Source organism: Nanorana parkeri, unplaced genomic scaffold (assembly GCF_000935625.1).
Source record: "Nanorana parkeri isolate BGI_ZX_2015 unplaced genomic scaffold, ASM93562v1 scaffold364, whole genome shotgun sequence".
Classification (NCBI taxonomy): domain Eukaryota; kingdom Metazoa; phylum Chordata; class Amphibia; order Anura; family Dicroglossidae; genus Nanorana; species Nanorana parkeri.
Genome location: NW_017306632.1, coordinates 1,174,024 through 1,196,784, shown reverse-complemented (window position 1 = coordinate 1,196,784; position 22,761 = coordinate 1,174,024). Strand labels below are relative to the sequence as shown.

General features: G+C 40.7%; 1 protein-coding gene across 1 annotated transcript in view; it reads right to left on the bottom strand.

Annotated features, from left to right (window-relative positions):
* Positions 1–14,963: 14,963 nt before the first annotated feature.
* FAM83B (family with sequence similarity 83 member B) overlaps positions 14,964–22,761 on the bottom strand; it is an 86,610-nt gene continuing 78,812 nt past the window's right edge. The window contains exons 4-5 of the mRNA XM_018558872.1: positions 20,572–20,696; positions 14,964–17,594 (exon numbers count right to left, since the gene is read on the bottom strand). Coding sequence (XP_018414374.1) covers positions 15,086–17,594; positions 20,572–20,696 — 2,634 coding nt within the window. The 3' untranslated portion in view covers positions 14,964–15,085. The remainder of the gene's footprint in view (positions 17,595–20,571; positions 20,697–22,761) is intronic.

Below are 22,761 nucleotides of genomic sequence, written 5' to 3'. Positions count from 1 at the left end.
ACTACAGACTGCAGTTTGCAATCATTATCATAAACTCTTCTGTGCCCAAGCAAATTAACTAGCTGTTATATACTGTATGTAATGAAACGTGGATGGTTATTTACTATTGAGCCGAAGGATCTAGCTGTAGCTTCAGCTGATCCTTCGGCTTGCTTCAGCCCCTGGAGCCCTTTGGTTCAGTCAATCCAAAGGGTGCTGTACTGGCTGTACAGGCCGTACAGAGCCGAAGTGAATAGCCCAACAACATTCAGCTCAGTTCACTTCGGCTCGGTTATTCACTCGGCTGTCTTCGGTAGCTTTGTGAATAACCCTCATAGTACATTTTTAGTGGGTATCTTTCTAGTGCTTGTTTGGGGCAATGTTCCCCTTTTCCTTGTAAGACTATATACTGTCTATTAAGTGTTTTAATTCTGTCTGTCCTGCTGAACTGAATTAAGTTTTTTTTTTAGCATTTTTATCATCTTGTAGCTGCACAGTCAATGCATCAGAAGTGTCTTTTTTTTCTTTAATACTTTTGGCCTTTAGTTGTTTAACTTGTTTAACTTGTGTCTTTTGTTGATTCATTTTAGCTTTTTATTCTGCTCTTTGTCTTTAGGTGACCTTTTTTGCCTTTAACATATTCTGGGGTATGCTCATCATCTGCCTGAGCCTCAAGTGCTGTAACCAGCATTTCATTGTTTGGGAGGCCACAAAGTAGTGCTGCTACTATAAAAAAGGTCCTTTATTTTCTTCTCCTATAGCTCACAGGCATGCCACCATTTCTAACATAAATCTTATACAGTCCTGCATGTGCTGGCCATTCATCAGTTTAGTCTGGTATTGCTTTCTAATTAACTACAGTTTATTCTTAAGATTCTCTTCGGTTCAGTCGAAACTGAAGGGCTGCTGTATGGGCTATTTACAATAGCCCGTACAGCAGCCGAAAGGCAGCCAAGCGGCTCAGTCAAGATGAACGCATATGCTTCAGCCCGGTTGAGCTATAGTAACAGCCAAAGCAGGGAGAAGGTCTGCTTTGACTGTTCTCCCCGCAAAAGACAACAGCTGGTCGGAAATAGCCGTAATATCATGGCTAGCTCCGGCCAGGTGTTGTCCTTCAATTACAGCCCAGCATCCTGGAGGACACTGGGCTGTCATTACATGACAACAGCTGGGCGGAGCCAGCCATGATGGCACGGCTGGCTCCGCCCATGTGTTTTGATTTGTTCAGGACCTGCGGGCAGACTGTCAGATGCCGGGAAAATGTAAACAGTTAGGCAGAGCTAGCGTTCATGTTTATATGTTGCCTGCATCTGTCAGGATGCCATTCTGTCGAGGGAGTTCATCACATGCAGATGGGCATCTGTTGTTTTTTTAATTATTATTATTATTATTTTTATTTCCAATTTTTTTATTTTGTCGAGTCGTTGTCATCGTGGGCAACGCTGGACATCATGATTGACCCTGGATTACGTCGGTGGATCCATTTTTTTTTTACAATAAAGGACTTGTCAAAAGCCTTTGTTGCGTTTTGTATTCAATGAAAGGATTTTTTCAAAAAGTCTGGCCTCTTTTTTTTTATTTAACTTAACTCTTTAGTGAATGGGTATGAGTACAAGTACCCATTACTCATTCACAAGGGGGGGCTGCATCTGGGTTCCCCTTTATTAAATGGGTACCCTGATGTGAATAAGCCCCCCCCTGCCTGTACCCCCCAACCGACACCCCTTGGGGGTGGGGTTCCTCCTTAAAATTCCTACCAGACCTTAAGGGCCTGGTATGACTTTGGGGGGACCACACACACTTTTTTTAACTTGGGGTCCCTCATAACATTCCTACCAGACCTAAAAGGTCTGGTATGACTTTTGGGGGGAACCCCTCTTATCGAGCTCTGCATTGTTTACTACTGAGCTCTGTGTTCTTTACTACTGAACTTTGCATTCTTTATTACCGTGCTCTGCCATCTTTACTATTAAACTGGGTGTTATTTACTATTGAACTGTGTGTTCTTTACTAATGAACTGTGTGTTCTTTAGTTCTTGCTTTTCACATGTACAGGATGCCAAGGGGCACCTTCCCTAGTGTAGATAAACTTTTATTTGAAAAACAGCAAATGTAGGATAATACTCACAAAAGAGTAGATGACAATGAGCCTTCAAAATGAAAGGTTGATCCTCATTTTAGCAAAACACAGCATGTGAGAGCTGCACAGATAGTAGTCCAGATAGTAGCCACGCCCCAGAAATGCATCAACTTAAGCATACTGTGCTGGCACACAGGACTACTATCTGTGCAGCTCTCACATGCTGTGTTTTTCTTTTTGCTAAAATGAGGCTCAACCTTTGATTTTGAAAGCTCATTGTCATCTATTCTTTTGTGAGTATTATCCTACGTTTGCTGTTTTTCAAATAAAAGTTTATCTACACTAGGGAAGGCTCCCCTTGGCATCCTGTACATGTGAATAGCAAGCCCCATAACACAAATTGACCATACCAACACTGATCTGTTTCTGTACAAGCTGACCATGCCAGTAGGGAATATGAAAAAAAAAATACTGGGGTCTATTCACCAAGCTGCCGAGGGCAGCCGAGTGAATGACCGATCTGAAGTGAAGTGAGCCGAACACTGTTCGGCTATTCACTTCAGGCTGGTACGGCTGATTTCAGCCGTACATCGGCTGAAATCAGCCGTACATCGGCTTGCTTCGAGTGGCTTCAGGTCGGCCGAACATTCTCAGCATGTTCGGCCGACCCGAAGTGCAGAAGGAGTTCGACTCTGGATTGGCTGACCTGAACCTCCGGCAGGCTTCTCACTGCTGTTCGGGCTCTTCTTAAAAATGCCGAACAGCAGTGAGTGAATAGCCGAATGCCGCTGAGCGGTATTCGGCTCGGCTGTTCTGCTCGGTCCCTCAGAGGGACCGAGCAGAACAGAAAAAGAGTGAATAAAGTTAAAAAAAAGTAAATAGAAAACGATTGTGCGGAGCTAGCAGTGACAGCTAGCTCTGCCCAATAGTTTTCTATTGTCCGGCGGCTCTGCTGCTGTAAAAAAAAAAGAAAAAAAAACTCTCCCGGCGCGCTGGGAGCCTCCCGCTCCTGGCCGCCAAGGAGAGAAACACCGCTGTGTCTTTTTTCTTTATTCTGACAGGACCCCTTCGGTTCAGTAGATCCAAAGGGGTGCTGTAGGGCTATTCACAATAGCCCGTACAGCTCCCGATCATGGCCGTGCTGAAAGCCAAAGCTACCGATGTACGGCTGATTTCAGCCAATGTACGGCTGAAATTAGCCGTACCAGCCTGAAGTGAATAGCTGAACAGTCACAGTCTGTTCGGCTCACTTCACTTCAGATCGGTCATTCACTCGGCTACCCTCGGCAGCTTCGTGAATAGACCCCATAATTTTGCAATGCTATTGTTCACATTCTGTGCTTTCTCAGCTCGCTTCCACTCTTCAGTGATAAGTTCCTTGATCTCGTCCATGTAAGGAAAAGCGGCCGTGGACTTTTTCAAATGCAGAAAGTACTGCCTCATCTTGGCAGGCTCAATAACAGGGTCTTCCCAGTCAATAGCCTCTTTCACAGCCGTAATGAAGGGTTCAACAAGACTGAAGTCGAAGCCAGAAGGACAGGGAGGTTTGCCCATGTCAGATGTGTCTGACTGTGAGCCATCAATGGTAGGCTCGGTCGGCTGCTGAGAGGTGGATGGTCCATCTGAACGATCACCCTGCCCGCCTTCGTGGCGGCCCATTCTAGCTGACTGTACGAGGAGAGGCAGCCTATTCATGGGTGGAGTGGGTGTCCCATGCGTAGTTCCCACTAGGCAGGCTTGGCAGATCACCTTCCCAGGTAGCGAATGGCCACCACACATCCAGCACAATTTCACCTCAGAGCGATGGTGGTGGTGCGTGCGATGAGAGGCCGAGTCTCTGTGGCTGTTACATGAAGCACTTCTTCCTCTTGACCTGTTACGTCTGGGTGAGGACAATCTTGAAGAAGTTCGTCTATGCTCTTCGTGAGGAGGGCTGAAATCATAACAATTGTCATGAGAACAAACCCCCTCACTGTCTCTTTAAGGTGCCCCATAACCACACTCTTACCTCGGAGGAGAGGAGGTATCCCTTACAGCAGCTTTCTCAGCCATTCCTAATGGAAAGAGTAAGGGACAGTATAGAAAGGAATCCCATACATATGCGAATACAGTCACGAAGACGGTGCAGTAATAGCAGAAAGAAACTTACTGGAGCAGGTCAGGCAAAAAGAGGATCTGCAGGACTCAATCAGTCGTTCGTTCTCCTCTCTGGTTTAAATCTGCCCAGAGAGCTGGACGGATCGTGTATTATAAGTATTGAAACTTTGTGAAACTTTTAGATACCTTTTTGCAGTTATTAATATGACAAAAAGTTTTCTTTAGCTCTTGGCGCTAATGCCTGCCAGCTGAACAATCCACTGGCTGTTGCACACTCAAAGTTTTCAACAGTTTATCACAGTTTTTCACACAGACTTGAAGGGCTGCTCATCCAAGGCTCTGGGGCTTCCTCCATGAACATAGAAAACAAAAGGGAACAGAGCGCCACCTCCGTGTGTAAAATCGTTTATTACAATAAATAAAAACAAGAGATAAAAGTACTCACAAACAAACATTTTCATCAGGCTTTAACAACAAACGAGATGAAGGGGGTTTTCCCCTGAAACGCGTCAATCTTGGCTGACTGTGGTCGCTGGACAATGATGTGACCGTAGACTACCGGGTTACATAGTCGGGGGGATACCATTTTGGGTTAACAGACAGTGTGGCCTCTCGTTTGTTGTTAAAGCCTGATGAAAACGTTTGTTTGTGAGTACTTTTATCCCTTGTTTTTATTTATTGTAATAAACGATTTTACACACGGAGGTGGCACTCTGTTACCTTTTGTTAGTTATTAATATGAGTTCATGTTGGTCACATTCCACCCCTGTTATATAGTTTTCTTCTGTGTATATTTTGTCACATTCGAGTATGTGATGTCAGGATGCTGCTTTGAAACTTTCAATTGTATCTTTTCTATTGCTACATCCTGTGGTTCAGTTCAACTGAGAATGTTTTCTCCGGCACTATCTCTGACCATTTTGGATATAAGATTGATGATAGTAATTGAGTTTCAGATCCTGCAGGTGCACTATTATTCCTATCTGAGATAGGCTGTAACGGATCCAATAGTCATTCAGTTTTCGGCTTCAGCACCAATATATACCACATGTAGATCCATGTTGCGCTCTACGGACATTTTTATATGTCTAATTGGATTCCCCCTTGTGTGCACGTCTGTATACGTGTATACTTGTGGGATATACATATCTCCTTGCACATAAAAAATGTCTGTCCGTGTGACGAGGAAAAATTATTATTATTATTATTATTTTTTTACATATATGTTTTTACATGTATATCTTATACTAAAAATCTCCATAGTAAATATTTTTAGAATTTTTTTTCCAAATGATTCATGCAGAAGTGGGAGTTTAACTATCCCTGCGACCCCAGGTGTCTGTTGATTATGAGCCTGTGTTGAGCCGCCACACTGATGTACAAAAGGGAGCCAATAGAACACTCCCTATTGGTTCTGATGAAGGAGGCGTGTCCTCAGAAACGCATAAACCATCAGGGAGGACGTACAGCTGGCTGGCTAAGTCCCTCATGTAAAGATCCTTTTCATGCCTGTTTAAACTTCTCTTTTGTGAGTACCATTGCACTTGTTTTTTGATCTAGTTTTAATAAACGTTTTTACGTGATGGAGGCGCTCTCTGTGTTTTGTTTTGCAGTGCTGAGGTTTCCCTAAACCTAGTGAAAGCTGCTTTGTAAGCGTCTGTTTCCACGATCATTGAAGATTGTCCCCTTTCCTGGACTTTAGCCGCTGGCGCTGTGTTATAAATTGTCTGTTACTATATATATAACAGTTTCAACCATATGTGTAGATGACTTGGATGCATGTTTGTAAGCAATCCACTGTAGGAGAGGAAAGTCACATGTATGGAAAAAAATGTATGTATAGTTCCAAAGACAAAATGAATGTGTCCAAAGGGTTTCTGGGTCTATAGAGGTATATACACAAACAATAAAATGTCTGTCTGATATGTTTCACTCCTTGGGGGCTTCCTTGGAGCAGTCTAAATGATACTTAATAAAATAGAGGTTTATTTCCTAACATATCATTCTCCACTAAATGTCTCTTGCTGGGTATTTTAATTATGAGAAATGTTGCAGCATATGAAAATGGGGAGGATTATTATCAATAGTATCTCTCAACAATAGTTATACCATAGTGGGTACCCTGTACCTGTATCTCTGTATTATAGCAATAAAAAAATGTCGTTTTTAGAAACAGTTTAAGGTCAAAAATAGTATTTGTTTTTATTGCTAGCAAGATACTGTTTTTTCTACTAGCAGTCTCCAAACTTGCAATTAATTACCTCCCAAACAAGCTCTGTTGAAAGACTTGCTCAGAAAAGTTATATAATGCTGTAATATACCAGTAACATAGATGAATAAATCATATCAAATCTGCTGTGGTGATCAATAAAATGATGGCATGAGAGAACTGGGAAAAAGTGGTCCAAATTATGGTCCAAAATGCTGGACCTCAGATTTCCTAAACCTTTTAAATGGACCACTTTTTGTCACTTCTGAATGTGTCATTCTTCTAAAACATATAATAGCTGATTATTATTATGTGCACAAGCAGTTCTTCATAACACAGACAAAACATAGAATAAATCCCTGCACTGGTTGGATATACAACATTTTACTGGCACATTTAGTATACTATTAAGGTGTCAATTAGAATACTAATTCACTGGGAAAGCCTTGCCCCTGTCCCAGAGCTCAGGTTCCCTCCTTCTCACTAGCAGTCCAGTCAGCTGTCAGTGAATTAGTGAAATTACATTTTTTACAAATGTTTTCTTATCTTGGTGGTGGTGGTAATGGGGTGGAATTCTATTTTATTGAGTGTGGGGCTGCATTTTTCTTGTCTTTGAAGTGTAACTGACGTAATAAGAAGTATTATACTTCCTTATTATTTCTTGTCCCAAAAAGAATCCACATTTCTTTGTATAACAGGTCAATTAGTCTAAAAAACCCACATACGCAACAATCATCACATCACATCACATTATTAAGTTGGATAGATACAGTTACCTAAAAAAAAAACTTCTGTTGCAATTATAACATTGGGATGTAGATGCAATAGAAAATATTTAGCTACATAACTATAGCATATGTGTAGCTGGCAAGATGTTTTGTGCATATTCCAAGATGTTAATTGCTGCCTTTAATGTGCTGGACTAGTCAAATCTGAGGATATTATCTTGTTTTTAATTCTGGTTTGTGTACAGTTATTGCATTTGGATTTTGGCTTACAAGCACAAGCAATATGAAAATGTAAGTGAACTGGTAAGCAATTCTAAAACTCCTTTTGCAAGCTCGGGATTAGTGGATAATTTGGAGAATGCATTATGATGTATATCCTCTTTTTGAAACTAAAAATACATGGTTCCTGAAAGAAATAGAAAATAGAAAAAAAGACATGGTTTGGATGCCATAAATTCATCTCTTACCTGATCAACCATGTTACCTATGTGGATCCAGGTAGTGGCTTCATTTCCTTTAAAGCCCAGTTCCACCTTTGCAGAGATATTTTAAAAAAAAAACATATGCCAGCAATATACATGGAGTGTACATGAAGCAGGCATATGCAGCTGCTGTGTAAGAACCCACAATCTTACTTCTTTTACTAATTTCCTCTTCATCTCCTCATATAAAAATGTCTGCCTGTGTTTTCCAAGCTCCTTCTCACCTCTACCATTCTTTAGTATTCAGAGTGGCAGCCCCCCTCTCCCCCAGGCAGTGAACTGTTCACTGATCATGATACAATGAATAACAGGGAGGGGGAGAGCTGTTTACAACCTAATTACCATCCGACCCTGGTGTCTGACGGATTTTCCTGTGGAGAAAATGTTGCATTTTTAGGCTTACAGCGTAGCAAAAGGTTCATTAAAAAATCCAGAAAGCCTTAAATAAGAATGTGCACATGTATACATCATCACTGCACCTCTTCATTACAACAATGAATGCACATCACTTACAAAGATGGGAATGGACTTTAAGCTTAAAGTGTTTATTTTATATTGAATGAGCTTCAATGGCTTTTTCATTTGTGTTATTTTTAAATTTGTATTTATATTCTGTGGATTGTTCATAACATTTTAAAATCTAGGGTATATCAAATAACAGAAAAGCTGAGGAGGAAAATTGCTAGTAAAATTATTTAAAACTGAACTCCAGCTTAGTCCAATGTATGTATGTATATGCTATATCTGTTCAACTGCTGGGGATCCTGTAAAAAATTGTAGAAGTCAAAGCTACTACAGTGTTGGCTGTGATCTTCCAGATCCTGTATGGTGCTGTGCTGAGTGGCTTCCCTTCTGTGGGCTAAAAACACAGGGGGTCGCTTGCTTGGCACACTGGCAATTAAATGAATGCCTAGTGTTTTTATCAATGGATGCAAGGCATTCTTAGATTGAACAAGGAGCACATTGTGACATATTCACTACTTTTCCAATTAGAGAACACCTTCTATTTATTGATTAAAATACTGGTAGTTCTCTGAATGGCCACTGTGCCGAGCAAGCATCCTCCTGATAATCCACTTCTAATTTTTATATTTTTCTCCATTATCTTTTTTTAACCATTTGCTGACACTGGGCATGCTACACATGCCAAAAAAACTTTATCAAGTACACAGTATTTGTGTAGTATGCCCAGTCCTTCTTCCCTGGTTCTGCTCCCCTCTTACTCTTGCTGGCAATTCACAACTGTCAAAATGACAGCTGGGATTTACTGTGTAAGTACATCCATTTTCTTAGTTGCTGCTGTCAAAAAAATTGACTGTCTGACAGTGTGAATGGGCCCTAGCTCTTTGTGAATAAGGGGTACTAATGTACACCTGTACTCATTTCTATGAGAGGAGATGGATATTCGGCTCTCCCTTATTATAAAGGGGGTTTCCAGATTCCAGATTCCATCATAAGTCCCCTTTTATTACCCCACCTCCTTTTTTAAGGACACCGAGGTGGGGAAGAGGCCCTTGTTCCTTAACATTGGGACAAGAACGCTTTCCAAAGGGGGAGGCTTTACCACCCAGCCCTTGAAAGGTACTCTGCCAAGGAATGTAGCCTACTATGATACAAGAAGGGGGGGGGGGGGGCATGCCCACTGCCCTCCATTTATTGGCCACCCTGGCTGCATACCTTGATAAAAATCTGGATGGAATATTACTAGACAGGTCCAGGGAGATTCTATCAAATTCTCAATAACAATTAAGAGACTGCACATGATACAGGCCAGTTTTAAGGAATTAAGAGACTGCATCAAAATGTTTTTGCTATGGTTTTGATAAAAGTGACTGCTGACATTAACCCCCCATAAAATAAAATTAAAGACAAAGATTGGCCAGAGAACAGTCACATGTCCAATTTAGTTTAGTTTTGAATGAAATTCGGGCAGATCCAAATTTTTGTTAAACGAACATTTGGATTTGTTTGCATTCGGACACGTTTGAATTCTGGAATTCAGATGCACCCGAATGTTCTAATTTAACTAAATTTGTACAAATAATCATTCATAATGAAATTAAATTTACATGTCTACTGCATAATACATTTGCTTATCTTTTGTTATGCACCTTACCAAGTGTTTGTGCTAGACCACGGACATTGATGAAGGGATCACAACATTATTTAATTGTGAAATTTCAATTTGTTAATCCAAGCTATAGTATTTGATATTCACATAACAGTAGTAGCATTGCTTAAAAATCTTTTATATATATATCAGGAAATACAGACATCAAGGTTAGATTATTAAATGTCCCAAGGGATGTGTTTAACAAGGGGGAAAAAAACAAATGAGCAACATTGAATATAGCTCTGTGCGACAGGGCTAAAGCATTTTCAAATATTTTGAAAGTGTTGAGAAAGCTTAAACATGTGCCCTAAATGAACTTAATTTCTCAAAGGATTAACAGTCTTTATTTAGGTTAAAATTAGATGTGATGAATAAACATTTCTTTCTACCTTTATTCACCTCTCTCCGCAGCAATAATTTTTAAATGCCGTTTATTGTTTTAAGTCTTTAAATGTTAGCTGTAATATGGAGAAATATGAATATATCTGTTTACAGCAGAATATATTATTTAATTTTCACAGTTGCATTGTGGATATAAAAAATGGAACTAGCCAAGATAGTGCTTCCGGACCTATAGTTATTGTAAATGTATGTTTGCTTTGCATGTTGCTATTTTTCCATTCTCCCCCTGTCAACTTCACTTCCCTCTCCTTTCTCTCTGTTCTCCTTCATAATGTCATTACATACTACAACCTGCACACCCAGATGACAAAAGTGACCCTTGACTTTGGTTATAGCTAAGATCATTACCATTCTCTCTCCTGCCCTCTACTTTTTGCTTTCTATTTCTCCCTTCCACTTCTTTCTCATCAGACACTAGTGTCCCTAATCTTACCAACTCTTGTCAAAACTCTCCTCATAAGCATAAGACTGCTTTTAATCATTATACATCTCAACTTTCTAACATTATTTATCTCCAAGAGACTAAATTGTCTGTCTCTTCTCAGCCTCAAAAACTATCTCTATTAATAACATTACACTCCAATTTCCTGTTACCTTTCAAAATCTGAACTGACAGGTAAATATATGCTTTTGCAGGCCACACTAGTTAATTGCTATGCTCCCAATGTTCATCAGGTCCTTCCTTTTCACACCTTTAGGGTGTTATATCTACTCACAAGAAAGGTACCCTGATATAGATGGGTGACACTGATATGGTTTTGGATAGAAAGTTAGTCACAGCTAACAGCACCCCATATTTCCCTAGGAAACAAACACAAACTAAACCTTTTACAGACCTTATTGTGAAACTTGGTCTGATATATACATGGAGAGGCTTAAATCCCAAGACGCATGATTATGCTTACTTTTCATAATTGTTTTACATGCATAGATCACTCTTTTCTGCATCAACATTTTCTCTCAGACATTACTAAATTTAGATCACTATTAGGGATACACCAATACCATTTTTTTCAAGACTGAGTGTAAGTACCAATACTTTTCCTCAAGTACTCGCCAATACCAATTGCCGATATGTTTTTAAGTCATGTGACAATTTTTTGAAAACAATACAGATTAATGATTTTAGGCCAATGGTGGGGTTCCAGGGCCCAGTCCCAGCTGCAAACTCTGCACCCTTGGTAGTTCTGACACTGACACCAGGCTGTAGAGGGACAACAAATCTCAGCAATACATTTTACAGCCATGCAGAAAACCACCAACTAAAGAGGAGTATAAATCCCAGCAATCCATTATACACCAATGCATAATACCACCAGCTATAGAGGACTACAAATCCCAGCAGTACATTATACAGCAATGCAGAATAATATGAAGCTACATACACTATGTTGCTCTCCAGGGCTATGTGGCATCCCAGGAGGCTGCATAGGTTCTCACCAGGGCTGTGCTGGGTCTAAGGAGACTGTGCAAAGACTTACCAGGGCTGTGCAGTCTCACCAGGGCTGTGTGCGGGTCTCACTAGGGCTGTGCAGGTCTCGCCAGGGATGTGTGCAGTCTCACCAGGGCAGTGTGTGGCCTCACCATGGCTGTGCAGTCTCACTAGGGCTGAGTGTGGGTGTCACTAGGGCTACGCAGTCTCACCAGGGCTATGTGCAGCCGAGTGCAGTCTTACCATGGCTGTGTGGTCTCACCAGGGATGTTTGCGGTCTCACCTGGGCTGTGCAGTCTCACCAGGGATGTGCACGGTCTCCCCATGGCTGTGTGGTCTCACTATGGCTGCGTGTGGGTGCCACCTCGGCTGTGCAGTCTTACCAGGGCTGTGCGCATGTGGAGGGTGTCACCAGGGCTGTATGCAGGAAGTGGGTGTCACCAGGGCTGTGTGTGGGTGGTGGGTGTCACCAGGACTTTGTGCAGGTGGCAGCAGTCACCAGGGCTGTGTAAGTGCGGCAAGAAGGAAAAGGAGGAGGTGTTTGGCCGGACCGGTACTGTAAACAGCACCGCAAAGGTCCTCACAAAGCTATCCTGAGGTCCCCAGCAGACACAGGATCTCGTGGCAGCTGAATACATTTAAAAATCTAAAGCGCTAATATCGGCGCTTAGTATTGGGGCATTTTCGTGAGAAAAAGTGTTCGGGTGGAGCTCCCTCTGACAAAAACCTGAGCTCATCCACATTTAAAATCTCTTAATCAAAACTTTGACTTCAATTAGCCTACTACTCACTTGAACTTTAGGAATACATTTAACTTCCATCCTTATATTCAGTAAATTATCTCCCAACTTTTTAGAGCCTCAAAACTAGGGATGCACTGATGCCAAGTACAGTACTCGGTACAAGTACATGTACCGATACTTTTTGAGCTCCAAGACTAGACTAGAGAAAAATTCAAAAGTTAGGAGGCAGCTGTCATTTGTAAGGAGCACACAAAGCTCCTGGGATTTGTACATCTCTGTTTTAATGTATGATTTTGTTTTGATAAATATAAATAAAGGGATGCACCGATACCAGTTTTGTGAGTACGAGTACTGGTACTTGCCGAGTACTTACAAAATTTGAGTACTGATACATTTGTGTTTATTGTCATGTGACAGTTTTTCGAAAACAATACGGACTAATGATTTCAGGACAGTGGTGGAGCACCTGAGCCAGGTCCCAGCTGCAACCGCTGCAACCCTGGTAGTTCTCATGAAACTGCCAAGTATTGGCATTGGTACTCGAAAAGTGTCAGTGCATCCATACTCAAAACCTTCATTATCCAAACATAACATTTTATGAGTGGGTAGAATTAACCCCGTAAAAATGACCATATTGCCAAATCTCCTTTATTTTTTCTGCCCTTTTTCTATCTCAGTTCTGACTTTCACACTTAGGTGATTATAAAATGTAATGAAACTCATCTGAACTAACAAGATTACGAAGTTTTGTCAAACACACAATGTAAATACACAAACACCAAAGGGGATTGGTGTCCCTAAGTGAAAAAACTAAGGAGGACTGGCAACAAGTTAGTCCACAGTGGCTTCCTGTTTTATTCAATAACCCTTTGCCGAGAGACCCTTGATTGGCCTTCTCCCTCTCACACCTCCCTTCCTTACCAAATCTCTATTCAGATTAGCTAGTTATGTAGTATTAGTATGTATTATTATTGGAAAACCTCACTAAGACTTGGAAGAAACAGTTTATATAATTTGTGGAGGTAAGGTGACAGAGGGAATTTTTTATCGAAGAAAAACTTACCAGTATTCCTCTGTGTTCTCACAAGATATTTATAAAAGTGTGGACCCCATGGATCCAATATGCTCATGCTTCTCTTCCACCTTGTTTCCCCAGCTTGCACCTTGGTACAGAAATCAGAATGTGAACAAAAGCTCTTTCTTTCAAGTACAGGGGCTGACATCACTCCTTGAACTGTTGGGGCCTGAGTTGAGAATGATAACTGAGAGGGGTATTGATGAAATGTTACAGTGAACTATCAGTAGTGAACTATCAGTATACTAAAAAAATACTTTTTTACTCTCTTGTCAGCTCTATAAGGGCAATAAAGCAACTAGACACCATAGAGTATAAATTATGTGAGACTAGCTTGTTCTTTTAATAAGCCGATGGAATCATAAAAGGAAACAACTAAGTCAGATCACAGCTTTAGGACTTGCAGAAAAGAAGAAAATACCAACATAGGTACCAACATTTCTCTGCAACATATACTGAAATTTGCACCCTGCTGTGAATTGGCATCCTGGGGGAGCAGTGACATCACTCCCTAGGTCATGCAATGCTTCATCATAAGGGAACAGGTCAAATGCTCCTCTCTACCCATAAGCTCTGGGGATTCTCTCCAGCTGGGAGGAGTGACAAGGAATCATTAGTAAGCAGGGCATAAAGGGGTCTAGGGGTGCCCTTTTCAGAGACACTGTTACTTTGCTCTGCATGGGCAAGTCTCTTTAAAATAAGTTAAACTTGGTGGCAAATTGTAGCACCTTGTTAGACACAGTTAAAATACCTTACTTAGTCTTCTTCTGTGAAATAGGAACTGTGGCAGTGTAATGTTTTTAGGTGCTTTAAAAAGCCATCTTTTTATATAATGAAACAAATCTCAGCGGTCTTTGCCAATCCAGAACAATCAATGACAACACATTTTTCATTACTCTGACCTTTCTAAACTACTAAAACCTAGTTGGTTGCTATAAGTAACAACAATTAGTCAACTGGATATGCTTTTAACTAGGAGTACATGTACATGCAATACATTTATAAATAAATGTTTGAAAAATATCATGACAAATTATCAAAAGTTACAAAAAATACCAGTTTGCACATATTATTTATGTGTTAATGTGTTACTTCATCTGTAGTACAGCCACGCACATGCAACAGTAATGCTTTCTTACCACTTCATTGCTAAAGTGGTTTTGTTTATGTATTTGTGCTTACCCATTTTCTGACTAGAAGCCTAGGAGCCATTTTGGGTCCCCTGGCTTATGAGAGCTACCTAACCAAAGCCAATGAGCTCTTTGAATCAGATTTGGCCTGAGCACAAAAGAGGAAGATTCAGTAACTTATACCCATATCTCAGCAATTAAAACATGGCAGAGCTTCTCACTTTTCTAGACTCAACTTATTAAAAAATGTATTTCTATTTTGCTCACTTCCTGTCTCAGTGACCACAGAGAACATGAAAGAAAACATCCCCAATGACTTCAGAAACCTGACAGATGTTTTAATCCCTCCTCAGTGTCCAAAAACAGTATTGTAGGTTGGAGTTGGACTCTAAAGTTCTAAGATATTTGCCCATTGTAACTCTTTCATGTCTGCACCATGGATCATTTGTAAAGCTTTATTTGAGTAAAAAAAAATATAAAAGTCAACCATCAATCCATTTTTATTAAGAAAACATATTTTACAAAATGCATAGATATACATTCTCATTGCACCAAAGACATATTAAACAGTTTCCTATTTACAAGTAAGTTTTAAAGTGAAAGAATCAGTGTGTTTTATTGTTTCTTATGAATAAAGCTACCAAATTTTTGCATGAACCTGCCAAATTTGTTTTCATTAGGTTGTACCTGAGGTGAGTTGTAAACATTGGATGCGTAGCTTGAGACATGTTGGGGTCTTGAATAAGTAGGGGCATTGTTTACCATACTTTTATTTTTGAAGTCTAAAACCTGATGAGTGCTATTTTGTGGATTTGAAGTAGGCATATTGTTTTGTAACCTATAAAATGGCTCAAAGCGACTATACACTCTTCTATCACTTGTGTGAGAATGGCTTGAGTCCTCCTGAGGCTTTGGAAATTCTGACACAGATGGTATTCTGTTTATATCTCTATGTGGAAAATCTTTATGGTGCATATCTCTGTGCTGTGAGTGCCTTAAGTGCATTTCTCTTTGTAACATGGGTGGTATGTCGCCATGATGCACCTCTCTCTGAGATAATTCCCTGTGGATTGTTTCTTTTGGATGCCTTAAAGAAAGTTCCCTATGAATTGTAGGAGCTACTGTTCTTCCATATGGGTTGTTGTTGGTTTGCACTTTTGTATCTTGGAACTGAATTTGCTCTGTATTAAATCGTGGAGCAGAAGCATCACCAGTGTTTTCAAGAAACTTATTTTCAACAGCAGTAAGACCTGAGGACTGATTTGATCTGCTTTCATCAGCAAGATTCATATTAGACTTACTAGAACCTAGCCCTACATTCTCCTTACTTTTGTTGAGGCTCATCTGAGAGGTTGATAGTACTGCCTTTTCCTTCTTAGGAGAGGAATCATTTTTGGTTTCAGATTTTTTCGGACTTTTAGGAAATTGCTGGTCATCATCTTCAGAAATAAGAGTGTCAGAGCTACTACACATTCTGTAGAAGGCAGGGGCTTTATTTTTTGATAGGGTTTCTTTTTTATCTGGTGCCAGATTGAGTAATGACTTGAGCTTCTTTGAACCCTTTTTAAGAAAACTAGGTGAACCTTTACTTTCCTTCTTCCCAGGGGAATCTTTGTTGCTTTCCTCATCTAAAGATTCAGTGGATACAGCACCTTTTACAGGTTCTGGTGGCTCAATGCTGACTTTTTCATTAACTTGAGATGAGCTATTTTCTAATTTCTCAGCAGTTGTGGGATTTTGTGGTGCAGGGTTTTCAGTCTGCCTCTTCACCAGTGAATTGTAAATATAGTTTGGTGGAATTATATTGTTACTTTGACCTAAATTTACTTTGCGACTTTCAAAAAGGGGCAAGCTACGTCGCTTTAGAATATTGTCATTTGGATTTCTAACACTGTCTGTTTGTCTGTTTTTAGAAAGTGATGTATACAGGTAGCTTGATGGCCCTGGGTTAGTGTTGTAATGTAAACCATGAGTCATAAACTGGGTGTTATCTGGCACTTGTAGACTATGCCTTTTTAAGACATCATGATGTTGTGACATGTGAGGTGTGTCATACCTTGTGAAATTGCTGACATCTTGTGATTCTGGAAATCTGATACACTGTGGTGTTGATGGAGTGGCTTGTGGAGTGAGGCTACCCTGAGAATCTACGATAGTGGAATTTGAGTGAGAAGAGTTTGTAGTGCAACTTCTAGTTTCTTTTTGCTCTGGTAAAGTGGACTTGTACAGAATTGATGAGCGAATTCGTGTGTGGCTGTACAATTGATTGTCCACTGCATTTTCAACTCCCTCATTACTGTCAATTCTATCTGCCATAATCTCGTTTGTGTCCGGCGGTATATCAGAGTGATCATTCAAATAGGATTCAATTCTCCAGTTTCGCAAGAAGGACTTGGTTGTATGTTCCAGTGTGGGCATTCTCTGCTGCACTGATCTAACATGGTTGTCTGTGCCATGGAAAGACCTTCGTATGCTTGAATTTCTTTCAGAAAGGTTTGGTGTTATTCTTTGTGACAGTTGATTTGCAAAGTTTTGTGTTGTTGAACCATTATAGTTGCTAGAATAGCCCCCTCTGGATGCGGACCCTATACTGCCAATATCTGGCTGTCTATTCCAATGCATTTGAGGATTGTGCATTCTGTTGTTCACAGCTCTGTTCAGCATTAAATAGGGAGATGACTCTGTTTTTTCCCCTGCAGCATAACTGTGTCTTTTCCAGTTGTCATTGCGATCAAACTGCTGGACCTGATTGATTTTATTTTGAGCATTGTATCCTCTAAACGATAAGTTCCTTGTGATGAACTTATCATCTTCATTATTTATAAATCGACTCCGTGCTTTTAAAAAGGTAGAGTCCAATGTGTGCATTTGATCTTTTCTCCCAAAAAGGCTTCTTTGACTTGAAGCGGATAGAAGCGAAGAAATTGAGTTTTGATATGAATATGAACCATTTTCCCATGGGATTTTTTTGTGTTTTCCTATGATGGATTCTTCTGGGCCAAATGCTGCAGGAACACAGGAGCGAGCATAGAGTGTTCGAAATTCTTCATCAAATGCCTCAACAAGTTTACCAGTGATGACTTGAATCATACTTAGATGAACTTTTTCAAATGACCACATGAAGCTTAAAAAAAATATGCATATTGTTAAGCTATTGCAATAAATATTTTAAAACCAATATTTAGAGTTAGCATAAATAAGCGATACACAGTTTGAGAATTTTTTAAAACACATTTTACTCTCTGATCATTGTTAAGCCAACCTAAACTGATCTTAATGAATCTAAGTAACTTTTGAAATGTTACAGTAAGGGGTATATTTATATTTTTTCCACACAGGATTTGCACATTTATTATTTTTTTTTTAAATAGCTGAATATTTGGTGAACACTGTAACAATCTTGTGTAAAAAAAAACTCCTCGGCATGTATTTATTATCTGGGATCAAACTTTGAAAGCTAACCACAAATCAAATACAGTAATACCTTGGTTTACAAGTAACTTGGTTTGAGAGTGTTTTGCAAGACAAGCAAACATTTCTGAAAAGGTTTGCCTTGATATACAAGCAATGTCTTGCAATAAGAGCAACATTTTGTAGAAAAGCACCACCCGAATAAGGCTGTAGCAGTGCGAGCGATGAGTCTTTTTAACGACAATGCAATGTCACATTGATTAGATTCCTTGTTAAGGTTTCACGAAATGAAAAAGAATCCATTGAGTCAAGGGATAGCAGTGATTCTGTTAGTGATAGTGAAAGTCGTCCTACACAATAATCCTCCTCTCTCGTCCCCCTCACACCAGCCACGAAGGTACCGGTAATTGTTTTTTTTTTCTTTATATTTTGTACATTATTGTTATTATTATTTGTACATGTATTGTAATCATTGTTATATGAATATTTTTGGGTTGTGGAACGAATCATCTGAATTTCCATTATTTCCTATGGGGAAATTCGCTTTGCTATACAAGCGCTTTGGATTACAAGCATGTTTCCGGAACAAATGATGCTCGTAAACCAAGGTATCACTGTACTGAGGCTCCCTCTAATGAAAATTGCATTTCAGAATGATCAGAAAAGACAACAACATAGACAGCAGTTGTTTTGACTTTTCCAATTAAGCCGATTTAAGCCTGGTTCTTTCTCCTCTCAACTCTTTGTCTCTTTAATGTTATGCATGGTCTTTCTGACATGCACATTCTAATTTCCTTTTCTGAAGCACATTCTGTATATATTCCTTTGGATAAATCACTAAGGCTGTCTAGACTATTCTTCATATACTGTATATATAGGAGACAGTCCCCATTCCCAAAGATAGTCTCCATTTTGCGGGGTCTGTTCCCAGTAAACAAGCAACCCCAAAGTTGTCTCCTGCAACTGGGAGGTGCAGTTCAGGGGTGTTTTTATCCTGAGGAGCAGATGCAGCAGCTATATAGAGCTGAGGAAGGCTCCCCTAAGTTCCTCCTTGGCTCTGATATACAGTGTTATATAACACTGCTAAGGGGAGGATTTCCACTCACTGTGCCCTGCTGCTGTATCTGAGGCCTGATAAGTGGAATTTAGAGGGGTCTGTACTGTGGGAAGAGAGGTCTGTACTGGGGTTAAGGTCTGTTCTGGGGAAAAGGGTCTGTATTGGGGAGAGGTCTGTACTGGAAGGGTGGAATGGGTCAGTATTTGGGGGTAAGGTCTGTGCTGGGGGGAAAGATGTGCATTGTGGGGGAGGAGAAGTCTGTACATGGGGGATTTAGGGGAGAAGTCCGTAATAGACATGTAACCCTGCAAAACATTTGTTTGATTTCAGATCGATTTGAATTTCTATTGCCTTCTGACTTTGGATCCGAAATTCAATTCTGTTCATTATTCTGATTTCACATGCATCCAAATTTTCTTTTTAGAAAGATCCACAACAGGAAGTCATGAGACTGTACCTGTAATGCAACCCCCAACAGCCCCAACAAATCTGATTGGCCAGAGAACAGTCACATGTCCGATTTAGTTTAGTTTTGAATAAGATTTGGATGGATCTGCATTTTTATTAAACAAACATTCAGATTTGTTTGCATTCGGACACTTTTGAGTGCAGAATTTCAGATGCATCCGAATGTCAGAATTTAATTAAATTCGTACGAATGTCCATTAGGAACAAAATGAAAATTACATGTTACTATACTGAGGAGGATTTAGGGAGAGAGGCCCGTACTAGGTGATTTGGAAAGATAGATCTATTCTGGGGGAGTTTGGGGATCTGTAATGGGAGGGATCTGTACTGGGAGAAGGGGGTAATTTTTACACTGGCCTGGATGATACATATTCCTGGCCCCTACATGCTGCGATATTCCTGGCCCCTGCCCTCTGTATGTTAAGAACTCTTACCCCTTGCATTCTATGCATTACACACCCCTAACCCATTCCCTCTGTGCATTGCATACTCCTGATCCCTGCACACTCCTGAGGTCTGCACTCTGCCACACACCCTTGGTCTCCATTTGTTCTGCATTATACACTCCTGACCCTTTTGTTCTATGCCTTATGCACTACTGACCCCTGCAGTCTATACATTACGCATTGTAGAGTAGGCTAACATTTTATTTAACTATACCTTTTAAGCACCTCTCACTATTAACACAATTTGGCCACACCCACAATACCCTGTGGTGCACAGCTCTGCTCATAGTGCCCAAGACATTTTGCCTTTGTATGCTGTACTTTGAATATCTGCCTCTTTTAAAAAAAATCTGTGACCAATTATGTTAGGGCATCTTAAAAATGGGGATGTGATGTTGTGGGTGTGGCTACAAATGGGGATGTGTTTTGTCGGAATGGTTAAAAGGGGGCATGGTCAGCAGGGTATCCCTGGATTTCATTCTGGAAATCTGGCAACTTTATACTAGAGGGGAGTAAATCTGTCATCTTAATAGACTAGTTATTTTCATATTAACCCTGATAGTACCTTTGTTATATATTTTATCAGCACTGAGCCAAGCCATGACTTAAGATGAAAGTTTGCACTATTATGACAATTCACTAGTGAAGTTTCATATTATTACAGATGTAAATTTCTGATTGATTTTCTTTAAAGCAGTAATAATGATAAGACATATTACCTGTAAGTGCCATACATAACTTTCTCACAGTCAACTAGCAGAAACTTCTGTTCCATCTTTCCACAAAATTTGGCTCCTGATTTGGAAATATAGTCTTGGCCTTTAACTGTTCTAACTCGCATATTCTGTAAGAAAACAAGTAAATAATTTACAATAACATAAAAACAATATTTCCCTTTGCATGATTGGCCCAAATATACACAAACAATAATAGATAATTATTATTATTTGTGAAGTGTATATAAGTTTTTATTTAAAAGAGTATGAAAGTGTTACAATTTCTGTCTTATTATACTGTGGTCTGTATCACTGCTAAGGCAATTTATCCCATCTATTTTTCCTGGTGACCATTGACACTAGGACTGAAAGTGAGGGAAATGTTTTGTTTCAAATGTCAATTTATGCAACAACATTTTACTTTGAATTGTAAGAAGACAATGGGGTCTATTCACGAAGCTGCCGAAGGATCTTGCCGTAGCTTCGGCCGATCCTTCAGCTAGCTTCGGCTCCAGGACCCCTTCGGTTCAGTCAAACTGAAGGGGTGCTTGTGAATAGACCCCAATGGCTTTCCTAAGCCTTGTCTCTACAATAAACTAATTCTAAATTGAGGAAGCATAAAAAACAGGGAGGGTTTAGCTAGGATTGCATTATCTAGCACTAAAGAGGAGGGGGAACAAGGGCACATGCCGCCACACTGACACTAGGGGGGTTATTCACAAAGCTAGCCGAAGGATCAGCCATAGCTCCGGCTGATCCTTCAGCTAGCTTCAGCCGACTGAAAGCCTGCTACTGGCAGCTGGGCTGGCCAGCTGATCTGTCATTACAATGAGAACTCGGGGAGCCACCATGATATCACGGTGGCTCCGTCAGCAGTGATATCAAGGCCGGCCCTGCTGAGCTCTCATGACAGTTCAGTGTTCCCTGGTTACTAGGTAACCAGGGGACACTGAATTGTCATTACAATGAGAACTCGGCCAAGCCATTAGACAGTTCAGCGTCCCCTGGTTGCCCTCAGGCAGCTCGTTGACCACCAGCTCTACTTATACTGCAGCCAGCAGCAGGCATCCATAATGCAGCCTGCCAGTCCTGGGAACATGGTACTTTGCCTACCCCCAGGGCAGGGGAACGCATGCAGCCCCGTCCATGGCCTCCATCCATTAGTACCCCCGCTCCATTCAGCAGTGTCCTCCTAGTGGCACCAACATAATCCTGGCGTGGAAACTGTGAGTGGAGCCACTGCGGGCAGTCCCCGCCTCCTCCTTATCCTCCCCCCCAGTCAGAGAATGTGGCTCTACTGGCTCCCACACTCCCTCTGCAGCTGGACGACAGGTGGCAGGTACCCCGGCCTGCTGTGTGATCTCTGCATGTGGGGTGTACGGGGACACTGTGCCAGTTCAGCGTCCCCCTGGTTACCAGGTAACCAGGGGACACTGATCTGTCTTTATAATGAGAGCTTAGCGGAGCCGGCTTTGATATCACCGCCGGCTCCGCTGAACTCTCATTGTAATGATAGCTGGTCCCGGCCAATAGAAAAGAGCTAGCTGCCACTGCTAGCTCTACCCAATTGTTTTCTTTTTTTAATAGTTTTTCTATTCTGCTCGGTACCACAGAGGTACCGAGCAGAATAGCCGAGCCGAATGTCCGCTTGGCGGCATTCAGCTATTCACTCACTGCTGTTCAGCCCCTATAATAATAGGCTAAACAGAAGCGAGTAGCCTGCCGGAGGTTCACCACAGCCGATCCAGATGTTGGAATCGGCTTAGTCGAACTCCTTCTGCACTTCAGGTCGGCCGAACATGCTGAGTATGTTCAGCTGACCCAAAGCCAGCCGATGTACGGCTGATTTCAGCCGATGTACGACTGAAATCAGCTGTACAAGCCTGAAGTGAATAGCCGAACGGCTTTGTGAATAACCATTTAGGTGCCAGCAGACACCCCTTATCACTAACAATACAATGGGATAAAATAGAACAAACAATAGAAAACAAATAGGGGACACAAAGAAAACTAAAAGACAAAAAAAAAAAACTTGACAGTGGTTTTACCATCCCTAAGCAATGCAAAACTAAGAAAAATGTTTTATCTATAAATATATTTTACATGGAGGGATTATTTTAATAAGAACAACAACAATCTTTTTGTGTTTGGAATGCTCTTTTTGAACGACAGCAAAGAACTGCAAAATAAAGT